Consider the following 19,684-nt stretch of genomic DNA (forward strand, 5'->3'; position numbering starts at 1 on the left):
CTTACACTTAATCTTTTGGAGTTTGGTATGCTCGGTTGTTTATTAATAATTTCAGCCAGGATTGTTTTCAAACTGTTGGTTCCAGTCAAAGATCTGCGTGGATAGACCTGGTTGACTGCCTAGTGTATGGACACTGATCAAGCAGCAGCCATTGTGATGTTATCACTCAACAGTAACAGGTTATTACAGTCATACCCCCATTTTCTTATTATAGCTGAATAGTGGTGCTACAAACAGCTTGTAATAAAAAATAAATTAGCCCGATTCAACAAATATTTCAGGCTGCCATGTATTTATGGCTTTCACTCCCCGGTGGAGGGTGTGGGGTATACATGGGCGTTAACGGCCCGCAAGCCTGAGCTAAGGTAGGCCTGAGCAAAGCAAGGGCCTCGGCGAGGGATGTGGGCGGTTACCGGCAATGTCTGCCTCCCCACCCCGCGGCCAGAGAGTTAAAGCCATATTCGCACCCCGGCGTTCATCCTGGTTACGAATGGCTTTCTTTTTTTTCCTCTGGAGATTGTCTGCCGTAAGCAACGCCAATTTCAGAAGAAAAAGAAACAAGCAGGCTGCCACCCTAAGGAAAAGGGATGAGGTCCCTTTTCTAATTCTAGGGTGGCGGCCAGACTAGAGCACAAAGCTCCGGTGCAGCAGGTAAGTGGAGAGGGAGGGAGGGTGGCGCTGGGGAAGGGCTTCTTGGGATTGTTTTGAGTAGGTGGGGGGGGGGGGTTGGATGGAGAGGAGGCAACAGGGAGCGCCACCATGTTTCCTCCCCACATTAAAAAAAAAAAGTACAAAAATGTCACCGCCCCGGGAAGTGCTTTGGGTGGGTGGAACAGCGGGTGGGGAATGTGTATTGTTGCCTGCTGTTCCAGCCACCTGATAGGCTGAGCGCCCTTCGCCAAGTGCAAAAAGAAAGTCCCCTACAGGTTATGTGGATATTGCAGGGTTCTATGTATCATATTCTAGAGTTGGTGGCGGTGACTTGTATGTAGTTAAGCTGGATAGCAAAAAATAAGAGAAGTTTTTATTTATATAAAGTGATTTTAACACGGGCCAGATGCAAAAAGCAGTTTGTTTCAGGAGGGGCACACGGGAAGATAACAAAAGAAGGATGGTGGGCGGCAAGGAAATGAGGAAATCCAACTCGCTGTTCGGTGATTTGTACACCACATCTCTGGGGAGTGCATGTTGGCGCTCCTCATATGGACGTGTTTGTTTAGTTTCAGGTAAAATGTTGTTGATCTCACGTTTTATACTTTGATGCTAATGACTTTGCAGTCATTTGATGCGTCTGCCTGAAACTTTGGGGCAAAGTATACATCCAATTTTGATTTTAGCAAATAGGGAATTACTGCTCTCAAATAATGTAAAAACATCTGTACAGATTTAAAAGAGACTTAGATTAGTAGTTGGCTTTTACAACTTGAAATCATCATTTTAGTGAAAATGTAATCGGCAGTTTTGCCAAAATAAAATTTCTAAAATATGGGACCAAAAGGCTATATAGTGTTGCCGACAGTTTGTAACCCCAGATTCACATCTGGAAAAGTGATTGGCTGGTGCCTAGCTGAACACTTTAGGCTGGCAACTATGTTGGATGTGTGAACTCTAGCCTGAGTTCCCAGTGCTAAATCCTTTTGAAAGGGCACACACCCTGCCCTGGGGACAGCAAGGCCATGCCCCAGAGGATTGGAATATGGCCTATTTTTAGACAATAATGCTAATTTTAGCTGCAGGAATTGAGGATCTGGGGTATCTAAGGGGCGGTGTTACACATTTTAGAATGCCCCTGATAAACAGAGTAAGGTTTCCAAGGGGGTCTGGGGCGGGGGGAGTTTTGGAAGGCTTATAGCTCTGTCCTATCAGGACAGTCATAAGCCTTCCAAAAGAAATCAACTTCCTACATATAGGTTTTGTGAAATTCTGCCCACAGCAGGCAACGTTATAGGAGGTCCCATTTAACCTTGGTCCCCGTGAAGGGAGCGGCGGGAAACTTTCCAGAAACAATACACCCTCTGCTCTGATTTGTTTTGAAATGTTTCATGAAGATGGTATCACTCAACCTGTGTGGCTATGACCATCAGACACTGCGAGTATAGTCTCACTGTACCTGGGGCACGGTCAAAGACCATGCCCAGCATGTAGGGGCGAGGTGGCCACTGGGCATGGCCCAGGGCAATGCCTGCTGAATACTGCACATAAGATCACTGTGCTCTGGGCAGGGCCGAGGGCCAGGCCCCAGGGAAAATGTACACTGTGCATTGGTGCAGGCCATGCTCTCTGGGAAATTAAACCAGGCCCATCTTTGGGCACAGAGCCACCTGCGCACGACAGATGTCCAAGCAGGCAGGCGCTCTACGTGGGTAAAGCATATCCTTCTAAAACCCTAAAACGTAAATAAAAAAGCTTTACGAGACGTTATTGTTGTCTTGTATACTAATATAACAAAACAAAGGGGGGGTCTGGGAGTCTCTCTACCAGCACGAACACAGCCCATTGACCTGTTCTTGGGTCAATGGCCCCTGGGAGAGTCTCAACCAAGTCTTTAGCCCACTGTCACTTTCACAGAGAAGAAATATCCCTGCATATCAGTCTGTGTCCTGCCCAGGGGCAGTCCAGCACCCAAATGTCAGGCAATTCTCCTCTGAACAAGAGTACCCACAGCAACCCCATACACGTGTTTCAGCCGAGTCGGGCCTCATCAGCGAGGTGGAGCTGCGCCTCTCTAAGAACAGTGAGTAAACGGTCCGCGTCTGGATTCCCCTGATAACTTAGGGTGAGACCCAAAGTTACTTAATATGCAAAACAAAGGGGGGTCTGGGAGTCTCTCTACCAGCATGAACACAGCCCGTTGACCTGTTCTTGGGTGGATGGCCCCTGGGAGAGTCTCAACCAAGTCTTTAGCCCACTGTCACTTTCACAGAGAAGAAATATCCCTGCATATCAGTCTGTGTCCTGCCCAGGGGCAGTCCAGCACCCAAATGCCAGGCTATTCTCCTCTGAACAAGAGTACCCACAGCAACCCCAGACACGTGTTTCAGCCGAGTCGGGCCTCATCAGTGAGGTGGAGCTGCGCCTCTCTAAGAACAGTGAGTAAACGGTCCGCGTCTGGATTCCCCTGATAACTTAGGGTGAGACCCAAAGTTACTTAATATGCAAAACAAAGGGGGGTCTGGGAGTCTCTCTACCAGCATGAACACAGCCCGTTGACCTGTTCTTGGGTGGATGGCCCCTGGGAGAGTCTCAACCAAGTCTTTAGCCCACAGTCCCTTTCACAGAGAAGAAATATCCCTGCATATCAGTCTTTGTCCTGCCCAGGGGCAGTCCAGCACCCAAATGCTAGGCAATTCTACTCTGAACAAGAGTACCCACAGCAACCCCAGACAGGTGTTTCAGCCGAGTCAGGGCTCATCAGTGAGGTGGCGCTGTTCCGCTCTAAGAACAGTGAGCAAGGGGTCCGTGTCTGGATAACGCGGGTAACTTAGGGTGAGACTCAAAGTTACTTAATATGCAAAACAGGGGGGAGGTAAAATTAATATAACAAATTGTGTTAATACATACGTAAAAAACATAAACATTCTCAAAAGAATTGTTGTAATGCAAACCTTAAAAAACCGAACCATGACTTGCCCCCGTAGCCAGCCAGCATGCACTGCTAGATAAGTGAAGCGTTTCGTACCCTATTGGTATTGTGAAATGTAACCATATTGATATTTCTGATGAAGGCATTTGTGATGTCATCTGCCATCAATAGCGGGGTTTGGCAAGGCGTGGTTGCACTGCTAGCCATACATGTTAAAATTCACTACTTTTTAGGTTTTGCATTATAAGCACAGCTTCCCTTCAACTAATGTTTTATTTTAGGAATTCACAACGTGTGGTTTGTGTGGCAGAGAACTTCCTGTGATTAAGAGGAAAGCGCTCAGATCGGTGCCTCGCCTGCTGCAGTCGGTATTGAAGAATGTCTTGCTCCATGGGCCGGGCCAGGCAGCGGGGCCTGCCCCGCCCTAGAGAGGGTATAAGAGCCAAACCCTCCAGAGCTGCTCTGTGCAGACCAAGTCCTCCCCCGGTGCAGAAACGCGGAAAACGCTCCCAGAACAGCAGCCATGGCGAGTTACCAGATCCTGGGCGCCCAACCCGTTTACAATCCGGTATGTACCGCCCATGGGACTCTGCCTCCCCGGGGAGCTCCCTTCCCTAACGGCTTTACGGGGCCACCTTCCGCTGGGGACACCACTCCCTCCCTCGAAGCCATGCACTGAAGTTCAGCCTGGGACTGCTCCGCGCCTCTCCCTGTTCCCTCTGGGAGCACTGGCAATATAGCTCAATATGTTAATCCTCCGCCGGTCACTCCTTTACCGTGCACCCATCCTTGGCCCATCCCAACTTTTCTGCCCAGGCACCCTCGCCTAGCCCTGACCCCCAAAACTTCACTCCCCCTCCCTGTAACCCAGCTCTTTGCTCACCATAAGCCAGTGGTATACAAACTTTTCATACCGAGCGCCTCCCCCCCTTGAGTAGACATATTGTTTCTGGGCCCTTTCCACCTAGGGGTTGGTTAAACCCCCCCCCCCCCAGGGGGCCCAAGCAATGTCCAGGGGCCCCAGGCTCTTTAAAACAAGGTTTAAGGCGACTTCTTTAATTTTAGAATATACGCAATAGAACATCTGCCTATATGTTTGTGTGTGCCTCCCCCGCCCCCAGGGGGCCGGCTCCCCAATTTGAAGACCACTGCCTCTAAGCTTTCATCTCATCTCCCCACCTCAGCGTGCTATATCCATCTCCCATCCCCACCACCCTGTGCCCCTCTAGCGCCGATTCGCCCATGAGTGGGCGTGACCCGGTGTTGGCAGGTCCAGGCGTGAGTTTCTCCGCCTGCATTCTAGTGGCACCGGGCCACATCCACCAGTCACCTCAGATGCGCCTGGGCAGGCAGGACACAGGTAACTTTGTCTCCCAGGTCCTCTGTGGGAGGACCCCGCCCCGTACTTCCTGCCCTCCAGGTGTGGGAGCCCTCCCTCCCTCCCTCGCCTCTTTCTTTGAGATGAGCTGGCGAGGATGATGTCTCTACTCGCCTCTGCAGACACACCCTGTGCCCCTTGAAAAGTTTCCTAACCGCAGGCATGAGTCATCCGCATTTCACAGAGCATGAGAAAAGCCAGAGGAAAGGAGGGGTTGACGGGGGTGGGAGGGGAGGCCTGTGCTTGCCTGAGAGGGATGGAGGCGGGGAGGTGTAAGTGAGAGAACGAAAAGTCACAGGAAAGTGTGCAAGAGAAGACGGAGAGACTGGCAGGGGCTGTTTGTGGCACATTGGCACGAGGGGATAGCTGGTAGTGCGAGAGGGAGACACGGCCTTGAAAGTGAGGCGAAGAGGGGACAGTGAGACGTTAATGGGCGGGTGGGGGGGGGGGTTCAAGTATAAAAGAGGAGACTCAGAGAAGTAGAGAAATAATTACAAGATGGAGGGTGCGCAAAGTACAGAGGGAGGGAATATACAGGGTGTCGGAGGAAGAAGCGAACAGAGGGACGGGGTGGGGGGGCGGGGGGGGTCACAGTCGAACGGAGAGGACGGTACTGGTCCGGAAAGTGACTCATCGTCCACACAAGTGAATCCCCTGCGCCGATCAGGCGGGACCCTCTGCACGCGCTCGCTGCTAAATTGGCACGGGGATTGGGCGCCGCCCAGAGGCTTCGGACTCCCCACATGTTTTAGGCCAGTTTTTGTCTCCGAAACTCGGTGTACACCCTACCAATGGCCCTGCAAGCTAGCGTGCAGCGGCCCACCTCTCCCTGAAAAGAGTCAAGCAAGTCTCCGCAGCTTATCTCCACAGTTCAACAGTCCGCTCACAGAGTCTATGAAGTGTAAACACGGAAAGTCTGGTTTGCTTAGGACATGCGCATGCCCAAACAGTGCCCCTCTTTAGTGTACAACTTTATAGCCTTCTGCATCGATGGGCACCAGCCAGTTGCAATATCAGCCCGCGTGAACGAACATGGAAAGTCTCGTTTTCTTTCTGAACATATCTAGTGACTGCCAGGGAAGGCATACATTCCGCACCAGGCCCATGGCGGCCATCCCGATTGTATTGATTGCAGAAACCCATGCCATCATTTAGATATCAACAGTAAAGTAATTTACCAATTAAGAGGTGGACGCTAGGACCCATTCTGCAGTAGGAGGGGGCGGGGGGAGGTGGGCAGGCAGCGGTGCCCACTTTCATCTCCAGCTAACAGTCCGCAACCTCCTGTTCCAATTCCATGCCTGCAGGATAGATGGGTATCGGGAATGGCCACAGGGAGGGGTTCCCTGCTTCTACCCATGATTGAGAGGCGGTGGTCCTCGGCAGCAGAAGATCTCCCTGCAGGATAGTCTGGCAGTGCTTGGATGTTACCTCTCCCACCAGGTGGGCCCCGCTTGCTGGCCTCTGTCAAAGACTGCTCTCTCAAAATATAAGATTGCTCTCTCAAAATATAAGACTGCTCACTGCTCTCTCAAAATATAAGACTGCTCTCAAAATAAAGCCGTAGCAATCGTCCCATCTTAGTGACAAGGAGGCAACAGAGGGCTATGCAGTAATACCTCACGGTACAGCACCTGTGTGATAAGTCCATGCTAATTTACACCCAGTGTTTAAGGCCCACATACACTTACCACTATGCACTCTGTAAGCCAGCACAGTAATTTCGGTGTGTGTTTTTGTAGGAACCCATTTTCCTATTTTTTGGGGAACAACATTTGACATGTCACTGTGGGGGTCAATACACGGTGTACCCTGCTGTTTCCCGTATCTTTGTCTCTCTTAAAACAAATGTGGTTCTCTTGCTTAACGCTCCCCTTGATATTAATAACCGGTAGTGACACTCATTGCCCCGCCCCTTCCAAAAGTATAAAAATGGAACAAGCCGCCATGTACACATCCCTCTTCGGAGATCAAAAAAGCAAGTTCTAGATTGATGTATTTAATATCAAAACAAACAATTGCATAATGGTATATTTTTACTTTTGACAAATCAGCATCAAACGGACAAGTTTTTCACTTTAAGAGTTGGGGGTACTGCAAGGTACTATCCTCTTCATTATTGAGGCCATTTCCTCACATTTATGCACATTCTCTATCATACATAATACATTTTTCGTGAAAGAACGAGTAGGTGCTGCCCAGGACATGTGTGTGGATTAGGAGCACTGCCGCACTATCAGTCATGCTCCTTACCCCTGATTAATAACCGGGTATCAGAATGAGGCCAAATACCACATAGTGGAGAGGAACACGAAAGGACATCCACGGCCAGAGGCCCTACACCACTTTACCCTGCACACAAGACTCACTCCTCAAGCTTGCTCTCCATTCTCCAATGGAATCATTCAATAGTTAAAAGGGGTGCATAGATCGGAGACACCCCTCAAGATGGGACCACCCAAAATGCCCTTTCAGAACGATGCCGGAGCTCAGTCTAGGAGGGCTAGAGTGGCAGGAATTCCTATCCAATTCTCTTTTGATTGCAGGTGCGTGGCCACTTACGACTAAAGGGGCTCTCTTTCTTAAGTTAGTTGCACGGAGGGGACCAGCAACGTTTGCACAATAAATGTGTTCATGCATGTAAAATAGCCGTAACACCTTATTTTGCACTTCATTTTGCAAAAAGCATAAATGCTGCTCATCATTTACAGATGTCCTCATTTACGGATGGCAAATGGCATTTACAATGGATTCCTGTGAGATCCGCCGGCTTTTAGTGGGTGCTGAAAACCGGTGATTTCCTTGGGATTTTGCTGGTTTTACGCCAGAATGAAAATGTCATGCTGGTGTTAGGCCACGTGTTTCATTGCCGGCATAGTGGGAATACACGACGGCAAAAACTGTCACCCCATTCTGTGGCCGCAATCGGCCAATGACTATAAGTTGGGCAGAACGTTGGAGGTAAATCAGCTGACTTTCCATTCATTTTTGGCGCAATTACTGCTGCAGTAATTGCACTGAAAATGCCCCATTGAGTGCTATGGACTAAAATAGAAATGGGGGATTTACACCGCCATTTGTTATCCAGCGGTAATACCGCCGGACCAAGTGCCGGTAACAGTAATTACGTTCAGCGTCAGGATACCACCCATCTTGTGATGAGGCCCATTGAAAATTCCATATGGGGGTAAAAAAAGTATTAAAGCTGGCGACCCCTCTTAGGCCAGGTTTTGCTGCCTTTTTATCCTCCAGGGGACTTGAAATTCAGTCTCATAATCTCTCTAGGGAATGAAGGTCCTTGTTCAACTCTCACCCTACTGTACTTACTGTAATCGGAGCCTGTGTAAGAGGAGAAGAAAAGCATTGTGAGCGCCAGTCAATAGAATAGAATAGACATGCGATGGTATGGGCAGGTAGTCCAGGGTGCTGTGTAATGTCTGAACAATAGACATATCTGCGGTTTTGAATTTCAGGCTCTGCCCCAGGCCAGTGGCCAGCAGGTACTTATGAGAGAGAGTCGCATCTGTGTGGGGTGCCCTGCGCCAGTAGAGCTCTGAGCAGGCGGCTCAGGTGGAGGGTATTTGCAATCCACTGTAGGCAGCCTGGTAAATGTGGCATTTCTATTGCATTTCAGGCACTTCCCCAGGCCAGTGGCCAGCGGCGGGTACTGGGGAGAGAGAGTCGCATCTGTGTGGGGTGCCCTGCGCCAGTGGAGCTGTGAGCAGGCGGCTCAGGTGGGGGGTATTTGCAATCCACTGTAGGCAGCCTGGTGAATGTGGCATTTCTATTGCATTTCAGGCTCTGCCCCAGGCCAGTGGCCAGCAGGTACTGGGGAGAGAGAGTCGCATCTGTGTGGTGTGCCCTGCGCCAGTGGAGCTGTGAGCAGGCGGCTCAGCTTGGCGAATGTGGTCATTTCTATTGCATTTCAGGCTCTTCCCCAGGCCAGTGGCCAGCGGCGGGTACTGGGGAGAGAGAGTCGCATCTGTGTGGGGTGCCCTGCGCCAGTGGAGCTGTGAGCAGGCGGCTCAGGTGGGGGGTATTTGCAATCCACTGTAGGCAGCCTGGTGAATGTGGCATTTCGTGTTTCGCATTGTCCTGCAATCCCCGAAAGCCAGGGATGTATAAACTCAATCCGGCAATGTGTAGGCACCTGGAAAGGAAGGCATCGTGTTGCTAAACATCGCAAATCTGAGCTACAATAAACGGTCATGCCCACCAGCAAACATGCACCGAAGACTTCCACACAGCCCCTTTAGTTAACCTCGTCCTGGCATCGGGCACGTTACTTGTGTGGCCTGTTTTGGCGCATTCCAAGGCTCCCGTGCGCTGAGGGGGAAGCTAAAGAGGTGAGGAGAGGACATTGTCATGTTGACGTATCCTGGACGACGGGGGCGGGAGGGACCCGGGCGGGAAAAGAAGGGAAGTGACGCAGGAGGGGCGGGGCGAGTTAGTTAATGTTGAGGCACGAATAAAGAAGGAAGTTTTACAGCACCGCTCCGTGTCGGCCTGTTATTGCTGCGACATGCGCTCGCTCCCTCACCCAGGCCTGGGATACCACAATGGCGACAAGGATGGGATTCTGAGAGGCAGGGTCCCCGGAGACGAGCGCCGTGCACCGGCACGCAACAGCGACGAGAACGCCCGCCGACCGACGCCCATAGCAGCCCAGAAGCGAGGGGTGTCGCTGCAGCGTCGGGGTGTCGCGGAACCTGACAGGAACCTGGCAGACAGGACAGAAAGAAGATCCGGGCCGCGACGGTGAGCACGGAGAAGCAGGCGAGTGCACGTGCGCGTAGTGATACGCGGCAGGATACGGTGCCGGCTCAAGCACAAGGGGCCAGGCCCACGCCAGAGCGCTTCAACAGGCGTGGTGCCCATCGATGGTGCTCGTGCCTCCTAAGGCGGCCATCACACCGCAACAGCGGAATCCCGCGTAAGGAAGCCACGCTCCCAGCACCATGTCTGATCGGGATGCAAACCAAGGTGCGGGAGCTGCAGGAAATGGGCCCCCAGCACCCCTAGACCAAATGCTAGATCACGTGCCCTACCAACTGCCGGACACACTGGCCGCCCAGATGCCTGGAGCCTTTGACGTGACGGACACGAGCAACATGGGCCCCAGGTGGACCAAATGGATTCGAGACTTTGACCTGTACATGGGGGCCACGGGGCCAGTGGCAGATGCAAGGCAAGTGTGCCTCCTAAAGCTAGCGGTCGGCTCCGCCACCCGAGACATCATAGACGAGATGCCCCAGGACTCCATAGACTCCATACAAAAACTAAAGGACGCCCTAGCAGCATACTTCGCGCCTCACACCAATGTCGACTATGAAAGGCACCTGTTCCACATCACAAAGCAGGCAAAAGGGGAGACCATGGATGCGTATGTAATGCGACTCCGCACCAAACTCAAGCACTGTGACTTCGCAAACTATTCGAACACTGAAGCCCTCAGATCGCAAATAATATCAGGGTGCGAATCCCAAACCTTCCGCAGGAAATTGCTCCAAAAGTCTCACACGCTAGAGGAGATACTGGCACTGGCCAGGGTCGAAAGAGCCATCGACTGTCAAGTAGAAAGTTTCGGGAGCACACCATTGGGCGAAAATTTGAACAAACTACACCTAGAGAAAAAGACAGAAGAACTATTCTGCTACAAGTGTGGATTCGAATATCCCCACGAAGGGACATGCCCGGCTGTAGGACAACGCTGCACCACATGCGGTGAAGAGGCCATTTCAAAGGGGTGTGCAGACTGTTCAGGGACCGAGGGAGAGAGAGGCCCCGAGACAGCACCACTCGCTCGAGGAACCGATATGGGGGAACACCGAGCACCCACTCGACCCAAAGTAACACCTCCAACCCTCCAAGTCAACCCGGAAGTGACCAGAGAGAGAAGGACTCCGGCGACGACTGCCAAAAGAGGAGAGAAAGGAGAAGATTCGTGACACGGGCCAAACCCGAAAGAAGATCAAGACGCCACGTTCGCTATCTAGTCGAACAATCCCCCACAGAATCAGACCCTAGTTCTTCCGGGAGTGATCACAAAAGGAAGGCGTACGTTTACGCGTTAGGAAATCCCACAGCCACCGCTCATAGCCCCACCCTCATCATCAAGCTGCAGGAAAGACCAACGGAATTCCTCATTGACACTGGCGCCACCGTCAACGTGGTGAGTGAACAGGTGTACGCCGAACTAACCCCGAAACCAAAGCTCCAGCCAGCCACCGTTGATATCTACGCCTATGGGGCGAAAACTCCCCTCAAGTGCGTAGGAAGGTTCAGTGGGCTATGCCGATACAAGGGCCAAGAGATGAAAGTCCCAATCCACGTCCTGGCCACCGAAACGGACAGCGGATGCGTCCTGAGTTTCAAGGCCGCCGCAGATATGGGCCTGATACACATCTTATACAACATCATGGTTCACAAGTACATCGACCCGATTGACATGATCAACAACTTGTACCCAAAAATATTCAGAGGGGTTGGAAAACTCAAGAACCGACAGGTAAAATTACACATAGACGACTCCATACGCCTAGTGGCTCAGCCCTACCGAGGGATCCCTGTCAACATCCAACAAAAGGTAGAGGATGAGCTAAAGAAATTACTGGAACAGGACATCATTGAAAAGGCCTCGGGAGCAACCACCTGGGTTTCTCCCATCGTCCCCGTCCCGAAGAAGGGATCTGAAACCATCAGGTTGTGCGTCGACATGAGACGTCCCAACCAGGCAATCCGCAGGGAAAGATACCCTGCGCCACGCATAACGGACATGATACATCTGCTAAACGGAGCCAAGGTTTTCCCAAAACTAGACCTCCAGAAGGGATACCATCAGCTGGTTTTACACCCCGAGAGTCGCAACATAACCACATTTGTCACCCACGTTGGGTTATTCAGATACAAAAGGTTGAGCTTTGGGGTGTCGTCAGCCGCAGAGATCTTTCAAGCTGAGGTCCATAACATCATAAAGCACATCCCCAGCTGCCTCAACTACTCGGATGACATTCTGGTGTTTGGGACTGACGTAAAGAGCCATGATGAAACCCTCATGAGGGTGTGTAAAGCTCTACACGATGCAAACCTCACACTCAACAAGGACAAGTGCGAGTTCCGGAAGAGCACGCTAAAATTCTTTGGCCACGTGTTCTCAGAGGTGGGGATGACCCCAGATCCGGACAAAGTCTCAGCCCTGAATGACACAGCTGCACCACTCAATGTGTCAGAACTTCGCTCGTTTCTAGGCCTAGCCAGCTACTGCAGCAGGTACATCAAGGATTTTGCCTCGGTCAGTGAACCTTTGCGGAAGCTAACACACCAGAACGAGAAATTCGAGTGGACCGGTGCATGTCAAGAAGCTTTCGAAACCATCAGGGAGAGGGTTGCGAAGGCGGAAAACATGGCCTACTACGACCCCAACCGGAGAACAGAACTAACAGTGGACGCCAGTCCAGTGGGACTAGGGGCCATCCTGGCTCAAGTTGATCCCAAAGACCCACAACAGAGACACGTGGTTGCCTATGCCAGCCGCAGCTTATCCGCCACTGAATGAGCCTACTCCCAGGCTGAAAAAGAAGGACTAGCGGTGGTGTGGGCATGTGAACACTTCCACTTATTCCTGTATGGAAAGCCATTTCAGGTGGTCACCGATCACCAGGCGCTCCTGTTTCTCTATGGCAATCCCCAAGCCAAGATGCCCCCTAGGATCGCCCGGTGGGGGCTACGCCTGCAGGATTACGCTTTCAACATCATTCACAGACCAGGGAAGGGTGAAAACCCGGCTGACTTCCTGTCGAGGAGACCGAGGGACGAGAGCAGACCTGAACCGTCGGTGGCGGACCGCTACCTCAGATACCTGGTTCATCAAACCATGCCGGAGGGGGTTAACACAGAGGAACTGGCAAGAGAAACTGAAAACGACCCTGCATGCCGCATCATATGTGAAGGCCTCACATCTGGACAATGGAGAAGGGCCAAGGAGAGAGGAAAAGCGGCAGGGGGCCAAACGTGGGAAGACGTGGAACGACTTCTCCTCGTGAAAGAAGAGTTGGCCGTATCAGAAGACCACCTCCTACTCAAGGACTGCAAGCTAGTGATCCCAGCAACCCTGCGGGAGAAGGTCATCAACCTGGCACACGAGACTCACCGAGGCATTGTCTCCACACAGCGCATGCTGCGCCAAAAGGTGTGGTTTCCCCGAATGGATGCCCGAGTGGAGGCCGCCCTGAGAACATGCCCCACCTGCTGCATCATTACCCCAAACCGACATCCGGAGCCACTGCAAATGTCCGAACTTCCGCAGAACATATGGGAAGCGGTGGCCGCCGACTTCTTTGGACCCATCGAGGGGGGGAGGTACGTCCTCACAGTAATGGATGAGTACTCCCGATATCCAGAAGTACAGATGATCTCGTCCACGGCCGCGCATCACGTCGTCCCAGCACTGGACCACATTTTCTCTGCCTACGGAGTGCCCAAAGTACTCAAGACCGATAACGGGGCCCTGTTCTGTGGACATCAATTTGCCAGGTTTGCGGAATACTTGGGGTTCCGACATCGGAAGGTGACCCCGCTTTGGCCGCAAGCAAACGGGATGATCGAACGATTCATGGCAAATCTCAAGCGAGCCTTGCAGATTGCTCGTCTCACGGAACAACCATATGAACAGGTACTCAACCAACTACTGCGGGACTACCGGGGAACGCCCCATAGCACCACAGGGAAGACCCCTGCCGAACTCATGTTTGGGCGCAACCCTCAAACCCGAATTCCCCAAGCAGAGGCAAGTGCACCACGCCCGGCGATGGATGCGGAAGTCCGAGAGCGGGATGAAGCAGCAAAGAACAGAATGAAAGAATATACCGACGCCCGCCGAAAAGCCCAGACATCCCAAATAACCATAGGAGATGTGGTGGCCGTTCGACAACCCTCGACCCATAAGCACACGCCTGCATTTCGGGAAGAGCCTCTTCTCGTTACCCAGAGGAAAGGGTCGAGGATCACGGCACAAGGCTCCACGGGAGCGATAACCCGGAGCTCGTTCCACTTCAAGGAACTCCCACCGCCCGGAACAAGACGCCTGAGCGGCAGGGTACAGGCCCCACCAGAGGAAGAATACAGTGATCAGCAAGGAGAGGATCCGTGGGATGCCGACGAATCGGATCAAGATCCAGAAGCCGAGACGGCTGTGAGCAGACCGTCACCAATGGTTGAGCTGACACGGCCACAGCGAGTTCGGACCAGACCTCGCCGGTGGATCGAGGAAATGGACTAGAGACTTGCCAGATCATCGCCTGTTGCGATGAGTGTGATAACGGTTAAAAAAGGGGGGAGATGTCATGTTGACGTATCCTGGACGACGGGGGCGGGAGGGATCCGGGCGGGAAAAGAAGGGAAGTGACGCGGGAGGGGCGGGGCGAGTTAGTTAATGTTGAGGCACGAATAAAGAAGGAAGTTTTACAGCACCGCTCCGTGTCGGCCTGTTATTGCTGCGACCTGCGCTCGCTCCCTCACCCAGGCCTGGGATACCACAGACATGACAACGAGGGAGGGGGTTGGGAAGTGAGGAAGGAGCAGAAGAGAGATGGAACATACCATTATGCCATGTAAATTGCATATGTCGAAGAATATTATTCCGGGAACGATGTCCCCATAAAAGCTAATACAGCAATATAATAAATACATTACACATTATTGCTACGTCTTTAACAATCGCTTATGTACATTTTGGCTACCTGGCATCTTTTGGGCTGTAAAGATGTGGAGTGGGCGTGGCTGAGCAGAGCACAACCATAAGCAGGAAGGAATTAGGAAACCGGAAATGCTACAGAATAACGTTATTTGTCCCCCAACTGCGTAACCTTTGCATATGTGAAAAGTTATTTCCCAAACATCTAGAGGTAATCTTGCATCCATTGCAAACCCTTCTCTGCACCCCATTTCTAGCAGAATAGGCGCCAGCCCTCGGCACACAGCGGCCCCGGATAGACAGACCATTCATTAATGGGCACTACACTAGCCCCGTCTGAACATCTGTGCTGGTTTAGGATGTTAATCGACTGAACATCTGTGCTGCTTTAGGATGTTAATCGACTGAACATCTGTGCTGGCTTAGGATGTTAATCGACTACATAAATACAAAGTACAGGCGTTCGCCCCACTGGGGTATGTCCTCTATTTAATAACTAATGGCCCCTGGAACCGATTTTGGCACATCAAGCTAAGGCCTCCTCTCCATCGATTCACAAGATCACGTCCTACGGGCCTTCCAACTCTGCAGGGTTAGACAATAGCAGATCCTTCAAGGCTCTACAATCCGCTAAGGAAGGATCAGTCACGAGGACTATGTTTTGATCAACTCAGCTCCCCTCATATGTAGCTTTGCAGGTTTAAGCAGTGGTGGAGCCATGCAAGATCTACCATGAACAAAGGAAGGGACTTTAGATTTGGCTCCTTGCTTGCAGCCAGATGGAATACAGGCTCCTATATAATAGTTCTGAGACTTTTACAATGAGACCAGAGTGTTATTACAATTCTTTGCCACATACATCACTGTAGAATAGCATCTCACCACAGAGCATCGCCCAATCTCCTCCGCCAACTTTACGTTTAGGTACGACACGTTCTTAGCCCTCCTCTGGTGCCCATGCGCGGTTGGCTCGGGATGCATGAGATCTTCTACTCTTGGTACATTCACCCTCCATTGTGCCCCCCATATTCCCTCTGCGCATGGCCAGCTCATGGCTTCTGTCTGCAGGCTCGGCACTACAGACCCTCCTCTACGAGGCACTTCATTTTGATGATCTGGTAAAATCGCTTTCCATAACCATAGGAGCCCATGAGCACGCCATAAGGCCCACACATCTGTTAAATGATTTCAACTGGTGCCCTTATCATTAGCGGCCCTAGGAATCTTGGCTGGTCAATAATGGGCAGCCTTGCAGTCTCTCGTGGGCACATTTGTCTCTGATCATGACACCACACTAGCTCACATAGAGCCCAGGGACCACTATCCTGCACCCCAGGCTTGCATTTCCATGCTTCCTTGAATTCACATCGGTGTGTCTTGTTAACTGCCTTCGCCCTCTTTACCTCTGGACCTCTCTCCTTTTCACCCCGCAGACTATGGGCTTGGTGCCAGCCTTCACTGGGTCACAGTCTGCTAGGTTTCGGTGGGTTAAGTCCTGTATGGTGGCGACGTGCACAGTATAAAAAACTAGTAGCATAACATGGGCCGGACGTGTCCTTCATTTTGGGAAGGCTGCCATTTTGGAAGGCTGCCATAGTTCGGAGAATGGGACGTCACTGGTATAGCATCAGCAGCGTGAATGTGGTATTTTTCTGGTTGATAAATTATGCTTACACTCTCGCTTAAAAGCATTAGATGAGCCAGCAAAGAGCTAGGCAACTATCAAAAGCTACAACGAATGGTCAAGAGGTGCACATAAGACTTGGAAATGAGGATGGGGTAGGCAGCAGTGGGGAGTCAGCCCCATCTTCTCTTTAAACAATGCTAATACAAAGTCCTCATCATGTACAGGTGCACAGTCCCATAATGTGCAATCTTTTGAGAACAGAAGGGTGAGATGGTGCCAAGTGTTGGGAATAAACCTAGATGTGCCACATTGGGTCGAAGATTCCATGCAATATTCCCAAGACTAGTGTCAACATGCAAAACATATGTATTCAGGGACAGAACCGTCTTGGAATATTTTCCGAGGCCCTGTAATCTCCGCGGCTGCCCCTGACTGGCTTGGCTGCCTGGTTCCTTCAGAATCTTACAGGGCACCAGGCGCCCCTTGTTCCAGTCTACTCCTGCACTTGGTCCCTCCCCCCACACTTGCCCTTCCGGGCTCTTTCTCCTGCACTTACCTGGCTGGGCCTGCACCCCTGTTAGTCCTGCTATCCCCCCTACCTCGCACTTAACTCATGGACCAACCCTCCCTTGCACTTCTCTGCTCTCCCCTGGCTTGTCCACACCTCCCCTCCCCCCCGGCACTCACCTTCTCACAGCCCTTTGGTCCCTGACCTGCACTTCCCACCCCTCCCCTCTGCACTTCTCCTTACTGCACTTGCACGATCTGAATGCCACAAGGCCTAATAATAATAATTTACTTTCTTCTTTTTCCTGCGTGCTGCCCTCTGACTTGTTGCACCTTGAAACACTTGTGTATCGTGCATTATAAATAACCAATACATAAAATAAATAAATATTTGGAAACCAGAGGAAATGCATGTTCTGAATTCGATAACATCTGACAAGTGCTAGGGTCGTTCGGAATTGAAAGGATCATGCCCTCGTTGAAAGACACACTTCAAAGAAATAATGTTACATCCGGCCTGGCATTCAAGTGGAGTGTTAAGGCCCTGTTTTTCAATGGCCTATTGTGTCAGCCAAGGCAGGAGAAGGCACACATCAGAAGTGATCATCTGGGCAAGGAATACTGAAGACGTAGGAGAGTAAACCATTCTGAGAAGTGGGAAGTCAACGAAAGGTCATAACATAGAGAAATGGATGGAAGAAACGGGATCCTTGGCAACCATGCAGAGGGTAACCTTGGTGTCATAGGCAGAGAAGAGGTTGATGAAACATGGGAAGGGTACATGGGACTGTATGAACTATGCGTTGGATTTTAATAAGTTAAGATGAATAATGGGAATACATGTTTAGTAAGTTGTTTATGGTATATTTTGTTACTGGTAATTCTTCTCTAAATTTAGGATTTGATTTTAGAATATACTGTATGCTAAAAACCGATCCAATATATATTACAGAAATAAAACACTGGGTTAACTAAACGAAAGCACAGTAACTAGAGGAGACAGCGAACTTCTCAAGTACTGCTAGGATGTGCTGCCTCCAGTCCCTTTCTCCCCATTTCAAGACTTAAACCCTCATAACAAAAGCTAATGTAGGAAAAGGTTACTTGTTTGTGTTTCAATGTTGATAAGCACAGAATTTAGGCAGCTAACTGCTGCTTTGCGTGTGCTTTCAAAATAAAAATATACCTTTGCAGTTCTTAACAAGGAAATGTTAAGAATGTCGTGTCCAAAACAATGGTCCCTTAAATAGGCCACCACTTGTAAATTGTTCTCATCTTAAATGCTCTGCTTTTAGTCATGAGCGGTGCCAACCACGCCTGCAGCGTGCCAGCGTCTAGTCGGCCACTGGGATGGGGGCATTTGTCTCAAGAGCGTCTCAGCAGCAGGTTGAGAGGTGACACGTTGCCTCACCAGGGCAAACAGAACGGAAGTTGAGCCTCTTACATGGAGGTAGGACAGCTGCTTTTGGAAAAAATATTGCTTTCTATGCTGGAAGTAGGCGGCTGGGGCCGCATGTCCTCCTATGGCCGCACAGACTAACCATGCCTGGGCCGGCCCCGTCTGCACTAGTGTCCCATCCTGAAGTGCTGTGTGAGGGCAGGGGCATCTGCAGAGCTCTGTTGAGCGGTTCTGCCAGTTTATCTGGCCCCTGAGTGCAGGGCTGGCCTTAATGGCATCAGCACTGTGGGCGAATTGGCACCCCCCTCCCTGCGTGCCCCTGGTCAACAGGGGGTAGTTGGTGTGTGGGGGGGGGGGCAGGATGCGCCAATTTATTTTTTCAACCTCCTCATTCAGATGCCTCGCAGGGAGCTAATTACTGGAATAGGACGTTCATGCTAATGCATGTTCACCCTATTCCAATGCACGCCAAACTCCCGCTTTGGAGCGAGGGGATATCATGTGAATAGGGTGCTGATGCTTTGCATCACATGATGCTTTGCATCAGCACCCTATTGTTATTAAATATGTCCCGTCACCGCAGGCGCATTTAATAGCAAAAGGGCGCTTGCCGCGCCTTCTCCCACTACGCCAGCTACTCGGGGAAGCCCTTGAAAGACTCCCCTGAGCTGGCGTGGCGCGGGCCTAATGGCGCCCTGGGCGGATGCCTGGCCCGCCCTGCCCTAAGGCCGGCCCTGCCTGAGTGCGCATTTCAGAGGTCTTAACATCATTGATGGATTAGGCGTGTTCTCAGAATTGGGCGGCACCAACACGAGTGAGACCGATGTGGAGCTCCTGTACTGACTTAAATTCAAAAAGAGATTAAATGCTCTGAGCCAGTGGAATGTTGAACGTTTTTCCCAGCCCCACTGTGGAATGTGCCACTGGTTTGTTATTGCGGGTTGTCATTAGTAGAGTAAACTTAACGTCCGTGCAAAAGCACCAACACCTAGAGGCTGGGGGGAGGAGAGGCGGGGGGTGGGGTTCGGAGACTGGACTGGGAGATATGAGCGGCAGCACTCTCCCGTTCCTGCCCAGGGCGTTTTTTCTTTTTTAGAGGATACATCCGTAAACGGTATCAAAAATCCACTTGCTGTGCTGCGACACTATGCTGCTGTTCCTCAGAACAAGGGTACTGTGTAATGTACACCCAGCCCGGCTTTGTGATTGGACGATTTACACTGATGTAGGACCGGTCTACTTTCTACCTTTTTGCGGCCTGTCCCCTTTTTGCCCTGGCTCTTGAATTTTAGATATTTTTTGCGAGTTGTTCGGGCAATAAAAAGTTCTGCCATTGCTGCCTTGGAGGAGCCGTTACCATGTTGAACCATTGTGAGCGTGGGGGTGATAAGCGCATATATCAAATGGCAGTGAGGGCAAACACTGGAGATGGAGAGCAGGACCGGCATTAGCCCCTGCTTGAGACGGTTGCAGGCAGAAGGCAGCAGTCTGCCTTGATG

The 19,684-nt window shown here is 51.2% G+C and overlaps 1 protein-coding gene across 1 annotated transcript in view; it reads left to right on the plus strand.

Annotated features, from left to right (window-relative positions):
- Nucleotides 1-3,999: 3,999 nt before the first annotated feature.
- LOC138566651 (galectin-4-like) overlaps nucleotides 4,000-19,684 on the plus strand; it is an 85,351-nt gene continuing 69,666 nt past the window's right edge. Inside the window, exon 1 of the mRNA XM_069644202.1 lies at nucleotides 4,000-4,151. Coding sequence (XP_069500303.1) covers nucleotides 4,107-4,151 — 45 coding nt within the window. The 5' untranslated portion in view covers nucleotides 4,000-4,106. The remainder of the gene's footprint in view (nucleotides 4,152-19,684) is intronic.

Source organism: Ambystoma mexicanum, chromosome 2p, assembly GCF_040938575.1.
Source record: "Ambystoma mexicanum isolate Mex_15411 chromosome 2p, UKY_AmexF1_1, whole genome shotgun sequence".
Taxonomy (NCBI): Eukaryota; Metazoa; Chordata; class Amphibia; order Caudata; family Ambystomatidae; genus Ambystoma; species Ambystoma mexicanum.